Below are 12,833 nucleotides of genomic sequence, written 5' to 3'. Positions count from 1 at the left end.
AATAAATAATGAAGCATATTGCTCACCTTAAAGCAGCAATTAATGCATATCTACATGAACTAAGAAGAATCAATTACATCCTATTTCATGAGGATTTCAAAGTTGAAAGACCAATTGTCAACCATTGGAAATAATGTAGATGATTTGGAGCTATCTCTAATAGCACTTAAGGGATTACCATCTAGTTGGGAATCCTTTATTCAAGGCATTAGTGCTCGTCCGACACTACCAAAATTCGATCAACTCAAGAATGATTGCACTCAAGAAGAATCTCGGCTAATCACAAGAGGATTGGGTCCAAACAAAGAGGGAGAAATTCAAGCACTACATGCTAACACAAGCAACAAAGGGCAGAAAAGGAAGTTCAAACGGAAGAGAGGAAATAACCACAAAAGCAGATACTTCTCCAAGATTCAATGCTACAAGTGTGATAAATTTGGACACACTCACAGATTCTGTCCAGAAAGGAAGAAAGCTCAAGCAACCATAGCTGAAGTCAAGGAAGTAGAGAATCCTCTATTATTCCTAGCCTTATCAAGTGAACTAAACTCAAACCAACATATGTGGATAATCGACAGTGGAGCCTCTCGACACATAACCGGATTTAGAGATCAATTCGAAACCTTTGAAGGCCACTCGACTGAAGAAGTTACAATAGGAGACAATTCTACTTATCCAGTGAAAGGAATTGGGACCTGCTCAATTCAATTAAGAACATGAGTTACACTACAATTGAAAGATGTTCTTTTTGTACCAGGTATCAAAAGGAATTTGGTCTCTATTTCAGGACTAGCTGATCAAGGATCTCGTGTCACCTTCCATGAAGATAAAGTTCTACTCTGTCCTAAAAATTCTAATATAAAGAATGCTATTCCTATAGGATCTAGAGATGGTAGTTTATGCAAATTATGTAATATTCAAAAACAAGCACTAAATCATGAAGTATCAAACTCTAATGAAATTTGGCATAGAAGATTAGGACATCTTCGATTTAGTGCCCTACCTTCTGTAGGAAATATTACCACATGATTACCAAATCTAAAATCTGATCATGTTGGAACTTGTAAAGGATGTGCTCTAGGGAAGAACTCAAAAAAGTCCTTTCCCTCAAGTGAACACAAATCAAAAGTTGTACTAGAACTTGTCCACACTGATTTGTGTGGTCCAATGTCATTACCATCACTAGGGGGTTTCTTGTATTACGTGATATTTGTTGATGACTACTCTAGGAAAACTTGGATCTACTTCATAAAACTCAAGGAATCAAATGAAGTGTTATCAAAATTCAAGGAATTTAAAGCCTTAGTGGAAAATCAAACTGGAAAGAAAATAAAGACTCTAACATCAGATAATGGGGGAGAATACATCTCTGAAAATTTTAAAGAATTTTGCATTTCTGTTGGGATTAAGAGGGAGTGTAATGTACCTTATTTCCTCAACAGAATGGAATCGCAGAAAGAAAAAATAGAACCATCATCGAAGCCGCTAAAGCCATGATGCATGATCAAAATCTACATATCTCATTTTGGGTTGAAGCCTCAAATACAGTTGTGTATATTCAAAACAGATGCCCTCATTCAATCCTAGAGAATATAACACCTGAAGAAGCCTTTACAGGAAATAAACCAGATTTAAGCCATCTAAGAATCTTTGGTTGCCACGTGTATATTCACGTTCCAAAAAAAAAGAGAACCAAACTAGAACCCTTCGGGAAGAAAGGCATATTTGTTGGCTACAGTGAAACCACTAAAGGATATAGAGTCTATATTCCAGGGCGAAGAGCTATTGAAATCAGTAGAGATGTCAAATTTGAAGAAGTTGCTGCTTATAAGCTCTCTCTAAGTGCAAAAGATGATCAAACTACATAATCAGATGAAAATCTTACAGTTGAGAATCAGAGGGAGAATAGCATAGAAAATCATGAACTTCAATCACCTAATTTCGAGAATGCCGAAAATCCTAACAACAAGAAAAGACCACTATGGGCAAGAAAGATGATTGAAGAAAATAATGTGGAACCTGATGAAATCTTCAAAGAGAATAAGAAAACAAGAAGTCAATCATGCTATGTTGCACTCATGACCGAACTTACAAAATCTGAACCATCAAATGTTGAAGAAGCCTTAACATGTCAAGCTTGGAAAGATGCAATGATTGAGGAATACCAATCTATATTAAAGAATGATGTCTGGGATATTGTATCTAGACCAAAAGACAAATCAGTTGTCTCATCAAAATGGTTATTCAAAATCAAATATGCACCAGATGGTAGTATTGAAAAACACAAAGCTAGATTCGTTGCCAGGGGGTTTTCTCAAAAGGCTGGAATTGATTACGAAGAGACATTTGCTCCAGTTGCCCGATATACTTCTGTGAGAACCATCATTGCCATTGGAGCTTCCAAAAAGTGGAAAATACACCAAATGGACGTAAAAACCGCATTTTTGAATGGTTTTATTGAGGAAGAAGTATACATAGAACAACTTGAAGGCTTTGCTACACAAGATAGAAACCTCTATGTGTGTAGACTAAAAAAAGCTCTCTACGGCCTGAAGCAAGCTCCCAAGGCATGGTATGGAAGGATAGATAGTTATCTCTCCAAACTAGGATATTCCAAAAATGAAGCAGATTCTAACATATACTTCAAAATATTGGATGGTGACATGTTAATACTTGTTCTCTATGTTGATGACTTGTTGATAACAGGAGAAGATCACCTCATTGCAAAATGCAAACAAGATCTTGTGGCTGAATTTGATATGAAAGATCTAGGTCTACTGCACTATTTTCTGGGCCTAGAAGTATGGCAAAAAGAATTATATTTTCCTAAATCAAGGAAAATACACCACTGATATCCTGACCAGATTTGGTATGATAGATTGTAAACCTCTCTCCATTCCAATGGAAACAAATCTTCATAAGCTCAAAAGTGAAGCAGATTCAAAACCTACAGATCCTACATACTATAGACAAATCATTGGATCTCTTATGTACCTAGTAAACACTCTCCCTCATATTTGTTACGCTACCAATGTGTTAAGCCATTTCATGTGCGAACCTAAGAAGATTCACCTAATGGTGGCTAAGCATATTCTGAGATACTTGCGTGGCACTATTGGACTTGGCCTGAAGTATAAAAATGTTGAGATACAACTCCAAGGATATTCTGGTTCCGACTGGGCAGGCAGTTCCATTGATCGTAAAAGTACAACAGGGTGTTGTTTTAGTCTTGGATCAGCTATGATATCCTGGTTTAGCAAAAAATAGTCAACAGTTGCCTAGAGTTCCACTGAAGCCAAATATATGGCTGCCTCCATGGGAGCACGTGAGGCAATGTGGTTAAGGAAATTGCTAGTTGGACTATTTGGGAAACCACTAGACCCCACTGTGATTCACTGTGATAATCAAAGCTGCATCAAACTTTCTGTAAATCCAGTCTTTCATAATCGATCCAAGCATATAGAGATCCCATACCATTACATATGAGATATGGTAGACAGAGATGTTATCAAATTGACCTACATCAGCACTGAAGAGCAAAGTGCCTACATATTCACCAAACCTCTTGCAAAATTGAAAGTGGAGTACCTTAGAGGTAAACTTGGTATGACTAAATTATGATGGAAATTTCTAATATTAATATTGTTCATATGTGATTTGATATATTCATGAATATCTTGGATGCAATATTGCATGTATGTGTTGTGTCATGAAAGGTGACGATCTTTCATGTAAGTGTAAGATCCCTATTGTAAGGTGACGACTTTAACAATAGCCCGATCGGTTATCAAGATTGACTACATTAAGGTGATGTCCCGAAATGTGCCGGAAATCTTGATACTAAATTCCCTATGATGAGTTACTTAGTTGTTATCGTTAAATGGTTGTTCCGAAATATGTCGGAAATTATGATAACAACAATATCATGATTAACAACATTAATTTGCTGTCCCGGAATGTGCCGGATATCATGATACTAAATTTGTTTCACCTATGCTAATGACATGTTATAATTGTCACTAGAATCAAGGTAGTAATCTGATAAGACTTCAAATAGTGGTTGTCCTAGAGTGCTGGATATCAGATAATCTATATCTCTCCGAGATATGAAGTATTTCATTAGTAAATATTCTTGAGTGAATGATCATGTCAAATAAATATGTATATCCAGAAGGTTGTTCCTTAAAACTCATTATGAAATTCAATCCTCTTTTGCTAAGAGGGAGTGTTAAGTGTATAGCTTCCATTGGATTGAATAAATCAATGCATATTTATTAAATCATATATTAAACGACATGGTCCATATAATCCCGATAACTATCGGGTTGCATTAGTTAAAACATCCTAACACTATCGCTGTTAACTAATGTGATGGATGTGAGACGGAGGGTCATGTCCCCATAGGGTCATGACTCTACGTGGCATAAAGCCACGTAGAAGTCATGCCCCTACGTGGACATGGCTCTTCGTCTACAAATAGATATGCAAAGAACATCGACACTTTCTGATATAGTGATCAATAACCGTGGCAGTTTCTTGACTCAGAAATCTGTCGACATTGCAATAGAAGATTAATATCACAGAGTTTTATTTGGATACAAATCGAAGGAAACAACATTCATAGCAGTAACCTCACTTAAAGTCTATCCTTACTAAATACCATAAGACTGTTATCTTCTCTATCTCTGATCAGATTCCTTAACAATATTTACCCAGTATTGGAGGCAAAATAGATTATTAAAACAGCTGTTATTATTTTTGTTTAATCACATTAACTCTCTTATCTTAACTTAAGGAAGCCAATGATCAAATATTGTTAATTCATACATCACACTCTTTGAGCTTAGTACACAGTGGAGAAAGTGCTGGGGATGGGGTGGTGGTGGATGTAATCAGGAGTTTCTTAAAACAGCAAAAACATGAATAAAAAGATTCAAGAATGACAATATTCCTTTCTCCATCTGTGCAGCCCTCATCATTTGGACCGGTCAGATTTGCCAGCTTCACCGTTACTTCTTTACAGACTCTGAAGACTTGGTCAGAAATAATGGGGATTTTGTGTTCAAGAGAATATATGAATCAGAGGGAAGACTTGTAACTATAATTATATAACATATTCATTATTAAATAGTTTAATCTATAAATATATATTTAAATATTGAAATACACAGACACACGTATGTACGTATAACCAAATATATATTATATTTGTGCTGCCAGCTGCCATTCCCCCATTCTGAAACTCTGTTGAACATAGGATATCCCAAAATAATTACCACAAAATGTGATTGAATTTACTATAGAGTGAAAATTATTCAGGTACAAAGTACATCCCATTTATTTTGTGGACAAGTATATGGATAATATGAAATGTACAAATAATGTTTGTATAATGGTTCTTTACAATAATTGAAAACCCTAGCACCTAAAGAATAAGTATCACTTGTAAGGAATAAGGACAATTAATATGCTACATTCATCACTGCAAGCAACTATTGTGAGATATATTACTATGAACAACTTATTCATTTTGGTAATAACCAAAGGAGTCAGCACAACTTCAATCACTGTTATTTGAGCATGGCTTAATTTCACCACCCTTATTATTTCTGGATATTTATCATATTGTTTTTGGTGCCACTCTTCTTTAAATACCTTTGACTTGTCAGTAATAGTCAGCAGATCATCAGATTTAGCAGTCATTCCATCCTTGTCCTGTGCCGATTATTTGAGTTTTGTTGGAGTCAGTATAGAGACAACTTGCAGAGCCATTATCAATTTTCTTTGGCTCAAGTAGTTAGGTCATTGTAAATTTGGGGCATTTTCTTCAATATTGAAATAACAAAACAAGCTAAGTGATCAATGTGAATGTTTTTGGTTGAAGAAATTTGATGTATGATAAATGTAGATACAAGAGCTTACCAATTCATTGGCATATTTGGAATGTTTTGCAGTTCACGTTTGGTGCTAAGGTACATGAAGTTCCTATCCTCAGATCTCAGAGGAATGATTTTATACCACCTCGTGAATTTACACGGGTGATCAGGTAAGGATTAAAATTACAACATATCAGCTATCTGAACAAAATTTCTGTATTTTTTGGTCGTTGAATTAGTTAAATCCTCTCCTAGATATTCATATCCATGTTGAAAGTTGAGCTTTTTCAGCATCAGAGATTACTTTTTTTAATTTTTATAATAATTTTTCATGTAGGCATGGCTGTAAATTGTAAGAGTCAAAAGTGGTATTCCAAGAGCCGAAGGCTTTTTACTAACTACAAATAGTTTAAGGTCTAAACTGCAGTGTCTTCATTATACTGTATGGGCAGTGTGTGCATTTCAGTTTTAATATGTGAGGCAATATTAAAAAATACAGAATGCTCGAAGCCTAAAATAATTGAAGCAGGGGTTCAATTTTGACCGTAAAAGATTTTCTTGGACTGGAAGTTTCTTTGGTAGCTCCTAGAGTTACACTCGATCCTCAGACGATTCACTGTTTCCAAAATAGCAGTTGATTTTATTAAATGGTTGGGTAGAGGATTGAACCACACAAAACATGGTTGAAAACAGGCATCATGGGGACTTGGTTCAACACTTGGACTATTCCTTGATCATGAAGTTGAGAACTAGCATATTTTACCCCCTAGAGTCCACTTAAGTTTATACGTGAAATGAGGGGTTTGACTCCAGACTTGGCCATCCGGTGTGTTAATACCAATAGTTATGCTCTTGCTCTTGAGTTGGGTTGATAATTAGGTAAAGATCTACTTATCTTGTATTGTGGTAAGATTTTCTAATCTAATCATGTAACACTGATCCATTTAATTCGTTAGTTGTGGCTTGATTCTTGTAATTGCATGGGCTGTTATGGACCCTTGGGGGAGTGATATCAGTGATACATCTGCTTTCATCAGGATATATCCTTTGAAAATACCAAATAGTGATTATTGATAATATATTCTCAATGGGATAAAGATGTCAGTATTAAATTATTAGTCAATCAGTTCAGTTCTAAATCAATCAATAACATATTACAAGAGGTTATGGATTGATTGATATGGTTGTGTGGGATGATAATAATTCCTATTTGATATAGATGGTAAGTCCATTAAAAATTTACTAAGTTACCGGTTCGGGTTCGGGATTGGGTTTGGAGACGCGAACCCGGTTTGTGGGTTTGGAGACGCGAACCCGGTTTGTGGGTTCGGGAAATTTTTTTTTTTGCCTTTTGGGTTCATGGTTGGGTTCGTCCGTGTATATATATATATATATATATATATATATATAATATACACATTATATGCAAAAATTTAAAGAAATATACAAAATTACAAATCTAAATACATTTAATTCTATGCTACTTCATCATTGATCAATGCCAAATGCCATTTCAATTGATAGTTCAGAATTTCAATAATATCATATTATGTAATATACTCATATGCCTTATAATATATATCAATGTTTTATAGATTCATATATGTCCAGGTTCACGATTCGAATGAAAATCATTACAATTACAAAATTCACAATAAAAAATAATAATTGTCTTCTATCTTCAAAGTTCAATGTTCATCAATCATCAAAAGGATCTAGATCAAGATCATCATCATTTGCTCCAAGTTCAAATTCAAAATCATTTGAACCCAAACAAGTGCCACTTCCACTAGGTTCATCAGTTGTAGGTATCTTGTCATCATCATTTAAAGAGACTCTAACCAGATCATCAACAATTGCATCCAAGTTGGTACACTCAGGGGTTACATCCCAAAGCTTCATTGCCCCTTTCTTGTATTGTTTTCCCTTGTGTTAGAAGATGCAAATTGGAATGAATATAAACCAAGTCTGCTGCTCTTTTTGAAGCCAACCGGTTACGCTTCACTGAGTGAATAAAGGTGTATGTACTCCAATTCCGTTCAGCAATAGAAGAACTTGCAACCTGTTGAAATTGGAGAGAAAACCAACAAAACTTAAAATTAAAAAAATGCAAATTAAATTAAAGAATGTAAAAAAAAACTTAAAAGCTAAACTTACAATACAAATGTTAATATTTAATTTTAAAAGTAAAAAAACTTACTTGTGATAGTATCTTGATTGCAAGAGGTTGGAGGAACATAAAATCTTGACCATGAAGGTACCACCATGTAATTCCATCCATTTTGGATTGGTCATTAATGGCACAAGGACTATGACTTCTTCCTGATATAAACAAACCAAACTCTTTCCTAACACTATCCATCACTTCTGGATCACTATAGAGTCTAGCAAATGCTCGCTTGTACCCAGCAGCAACTTCAGGATCTCTATACGGTTTAGTTCTCCCTAGCAAAAAAATTACTTCACTGCTATAGTACATGGGATTTAAAGCATGTGCAAGGAGATGCGATGGCGTGGTCATCTTGTTCCACCGATGATGAATGATTTGTTCCACCCTTTAGAAAAAAAATTCTTGGGGATCCTCTCTTTGTGCTATTATGACTTTGATTTTCTCAACCATGGTGTCCATGCCATCATAGACTTCCCCCAAACATGTTGCATCTATATTAGTATACCTGACTGAGCATACTCATGATAGGCTCGGTGAAATTCAATACATATTCCACATTATCCCACCAATTGAGATTCAAGATCAAATTCCTCTACTTATTGACTCTCTCTGAATTTGATTGCTTTCAAATACTCCATTGATTACTAATAACCATGGCACTCAATGCCTCTTTCACCTTCAAAAGACGTCTCAACATTATTGTATGTGATGCAAATCGGGTCTCAGCAACCTAGGTTCATGTAAAAATTGTCAATAACACATTTAAAAAATATAAAATAAAATTAAACATGGCATAAATAAATTTAAATAGATAAATCTTAAATTAAATTTACCTTCAGCAATTCCAACCTCAAGAAGCTCCTGAAAATGGCTTGTGACATATGGTGGTTTGTCACAAACATTTGGATCTCCTCACCCTCTTGGTAGATATCCTTCTCCCAATCTATTTGAGTGCCAATTGCTTGCATGACCAAGTTGAGGGAGTGTATGGTGCATGGTGTCCAAAAAATGTGTGAATACCTTTGTTCAACCAAAGCACCTGGAGCCCTACAAACCTTTGCATTGTCTATGATGGCTTGGACAACATTTTCATGTCCTACCATATCTATGGAATCAAAGAGGATTCTGGAAATGTATTCTGCTTCTTTGAGCTGCCCCTCACAATCAGTTGCCCTCAAAAACATTGTCCCTTTGGGGGACACTATAATAACATTTATCAATGGACAATTTCCGGCATCCTTCCATCCATTAGAAACAATAGAAACACCCGATTCAACCCAAGAATCTCTAATCGGTTTCAATGATTGCTCTACAAAATTCTTCTCTTTTGCCAATAAGGTGGTGCACACCTTTTCATACCCAAGACTTGTGAAACCAGTAGGTGCATTATTGATTGTTGTCACCACCTCCCGCCAATATGGTGATCTTACCAAGTTGAAAGGAAGACCATTGGCATAGAGGCAACGTGCAATTTTTTGTTTTGCAACATCTCTTGATTCCATTTTGAATGCTTTCTCCAATGAGCCTCTTTTGCGGGAATGGGAATCATCTACTTCAACTTCATTTTGCATAGCGGGTATATTCAAGAAAGGGTGATGGGGGCCTTTTCTGGTATTCTATGATCGTTAGGTAAAGTCATTGGTGTTTTGCTTGTAGATGGATTAGCTCTTAGTTTTTCTCTTGCTATAGCTTGATTAGCATTTTCTTGTTCTTTAATGAATGTTGCTATTTGTGTTGTGGTCAACCCGTTCCCACTTGGCCCTTCGCACATTTTAATCCCTTTCCAAGTAGGGCCAAAAAAGTGACGTTTCACTCGATAATACGAGCACTTATAATTGGTTTTACAAAAATTACAATCCCAATCAAATCCCCACCTCCTGGAAGTTGTTGATTCATTGTAGTATAATTCCATAAAGAAGATCCTCTATCAACTTTAAATTTTTGGTTTATTGTCTTGTAACCCCCACCCATTGAACTCGAACTTGTTGCCATTTTGTTTTTTTGCTATTATAAGAAATTAAACATTTTCAAATTAGAAAAAAAATAACAAAAATGCGATATTACACAATGTAAAAGCTAATTTAAGTATGAAAAAAATTTATAAAATATGATAGAACTTGTTTATCTTTTTCTATAAAAAAAAAATTGAAAAAAAAAACTTGAAAAAATTCTTCAAAAACTTGGAAAACTTCTTCAAAAGATCTCAAAGAATAGGGATAAATACTTACTTTAAGTGCTTGAATCTCCTTTGTGCAAGCTCTCCACCTTTGTCAAGCACCCCACAAACAATCTCCTTCGAAAATAATCACTTGCCCTTCAAAATGCCAAAATGAAACCAAGAGAGAATAGATGAGCAAATGAAGTTCTTTTGGGTCTCAAATGCATTTATCAAGGGTGGATTAGGGTTTTTGGCCCCAAAAAGGCAAAAAAAGTAATTTTTAAATCTTAAAAAGTCACTTTTTAGTGACTTGACCCGCCCAGCCCGTGGGTCTGCCCCTGGGTTCGCCCGGGTTCTCACAGGGTTCACCATTTTCCCTATGGGTTCTCCCTGGGCCCAACGCGGACCCGGACCCGGTTTGCATTTGGGCCCCAAAACCCATGAACCTGGCATCTTAGAAAATTTAATTCTTGCTTTACTTAAAGCTGAGTTATTCCAAATAGCTTTGTCTTAACGCTCAATACTATGGCAATTATAATTATTCTTTTACCTCACATAGTCACAATTAAACTATAATAACCTTACAATGTAAGAAGATAAGAGAAGAATACCATGATTTGCAAGTGGGAAAAATTAAGAGACTTCGGTAGGTGTTATCAGCCCATAGAAACAAATGATAATTATGACAAAGTATACTTATAATATTACAACATTATGAATAGTGAAATTCATATCTTCACTTGGATAAATTGTGGAACACATGACATCCCTGTGCATTTGAACAGTATTCTGCAAATGGATGTATACATCAAGAAGAAATTTTATCATATTAAACAACATAACGTTTAGGCAATTGCTCCTTGAAAATATTGCAATTATTTGTGACTTGTATATAAATAATTCATATAATGTAATTCATGGGCATGCTACTATTGCTTAAACAAAACAAGTAGTGGAACACTTAAATATAGATAGTCATTTTGGGAAGTTAAATAATCTGATCTCCTTTCTTTAAACTAAATAACATGAAAACAACACATTGAACTATGTTATATGCTTGCTCTCTTCTAGTGAGAGTCAAGAGGTCACTACAAAATAGAATAAGTCATGATATCACCATGATTATAGCCAACACTATCTATTAAGTACTTAATCACAGCGTGATGTCTTCAAGACCTATCAGGCATGTGATTTATATTTGTGTTTAGGAGGGTGGGTGTTATAATCAAGGTACTAAATGTTGCATGATATCATTGATGTATAAAACTATTAAGGAATGGCTGTCTTGGATATTACTCAAGTAATGTTCTTGCTTGAAGCAAGTTTATAATCGTTGTTGTGAGTCTTCTGAAGTATTAAATAGCCTTTATGTGACCTTGTCAATGTATGTTGCATTCTTGATTCTAAAGAATGTTGTAATATTGTATGATTATGATATTGATATCACTCAATCATATTGTAGTAGGACCCATTCAAGGCTTTGCATAATTAGTATTGCATTAAGAAGATATTTAGATTACTTTTCCCTATGTTTGGACTTATTTTATGTTGATTATGGTGTTATGCATATTCTTGTGTATGATTTCATTCTGACAATGTTTATTGGTGTTGGTATGAAATTGGGTGGCAATGAACTTGACTTTTATTTGATAAATTGGATGCAAGTGGGAATTAGGGTTGTGTTGTGACCTTTTCACACATTGCCCCATTGCTAGCAGGGCCCCCCTCTTTTCCGGCTTTCTGTGTTTTGTTAGGTTAGGGTTTTGGCTTCTTAGTGGGCAATTTTGCGTTTCCCGTGCCCAAGTCTTGGAGTTTTGATCATGCCTAGTGCCTTTTAGGGTTTTTGAGGTTATAGGATCAAGTGTGTGAAAATTGAGATTTCTAAATGATCCCAGTTTTGTCTAAGTGTTGACCCTTTTGGAGCGTTAACGTGTTTTAAAATGTTCTCGTCGGTGATTTTAAGTGCTAAGGTGTTTTCAGACCTTTTGGAGTTGTTTTCTCGCTCCTAGAGAATTATTCAGGTTGATTTTGCACTTTATCCCGATAGATTCCCTTGTGTTACGCTCCAATTTTTGATGAATTTGCCTAAGTCCAATTGAGTTTTATTAAGTTTCAGAGTTTCTAAGTGATTTTGAGTGGAAAAATCATCATTTTCCAGAGCAAAATTCATATTCTAGGGGTTAAAAGGTCAAAATTCCATGCTAAAGGTGCTTTTCCCCTCATATTCTTGACTACCCATGGTTTTCCCCACTCGAAATCCAGACTAGACATGGATTTCCCCTGAAATCCATACTTGCCTCATTTTTCCAAATTTCCACCACTGTTAATCCATACCAAGGTCGTTTTTCCCCTAGAAGCCTTAAAATATGACTAAGTGTCAGGAATTATCCTGACTACCCACGTTTTTCCACCGGGGAGGTATGGATAGGTTGCTGATGATGTTTGCATTCATTCCACACCTGGGTCGATTTTCCACTAGGTATTTGTGACAAGTTTTTGAGGATATTTGTCTGGATTTTCATCCAGACTCGTAGCGATTTTCCACTGGGAGTGCATTTCATAGTTTTGAGTCCAGATTTTCATCCAGATTGAGGTCGTTTTTCCACCAGAGGGGTATTTTTGGGTGATG

The 12,833-nt window shown here is 35.5% G+C and overlaps 1 protein-coding gene across 2 annotated transcripts in view; it reads left to right on the top strand.

Annotated features, from left to right (window-relative positions):
• The window catches only part of LOC131047970 (uncharacterized), a 223,419-nt gene that overhangs the window by 200,655 nt on the left and 9,931 nt on the right, over nucleotides 1-12,833 (top strand). For both annotated transcript variants that reach the window (XM_057981782.2, XM_057981781.2), the window contains one exon: nucleotides 5,955-6,046. In XM_057981782.2, the coding sequence (XP_057837765.2) occupies nucleotides 5,955-6,046 (92 nt within the window). The remainder of the gene's footprint in view (nucleotides 1-5,954; nucleotides 6,047-12,833) is intronic.

This window comes from Cryptomeria japonica, chromosome 3 (assembly GCF_030272615.1).
Source record: "Cryptomeria japonica chromosome 3, Sugi_1.0, whole genome shotgun sequence".
NCBI classification, from domain to species: Eukaryota; Viridiplantae; Streptophyta; class Pinopsida; order Cupressales; family Cupressaceae; genus Cryptomeria; species Cryptomeria japonica.
Note: the sequence above shows the minus strand (reverse complement) of the source record. Positions and strands in the feature narration are given on the sequence as shown.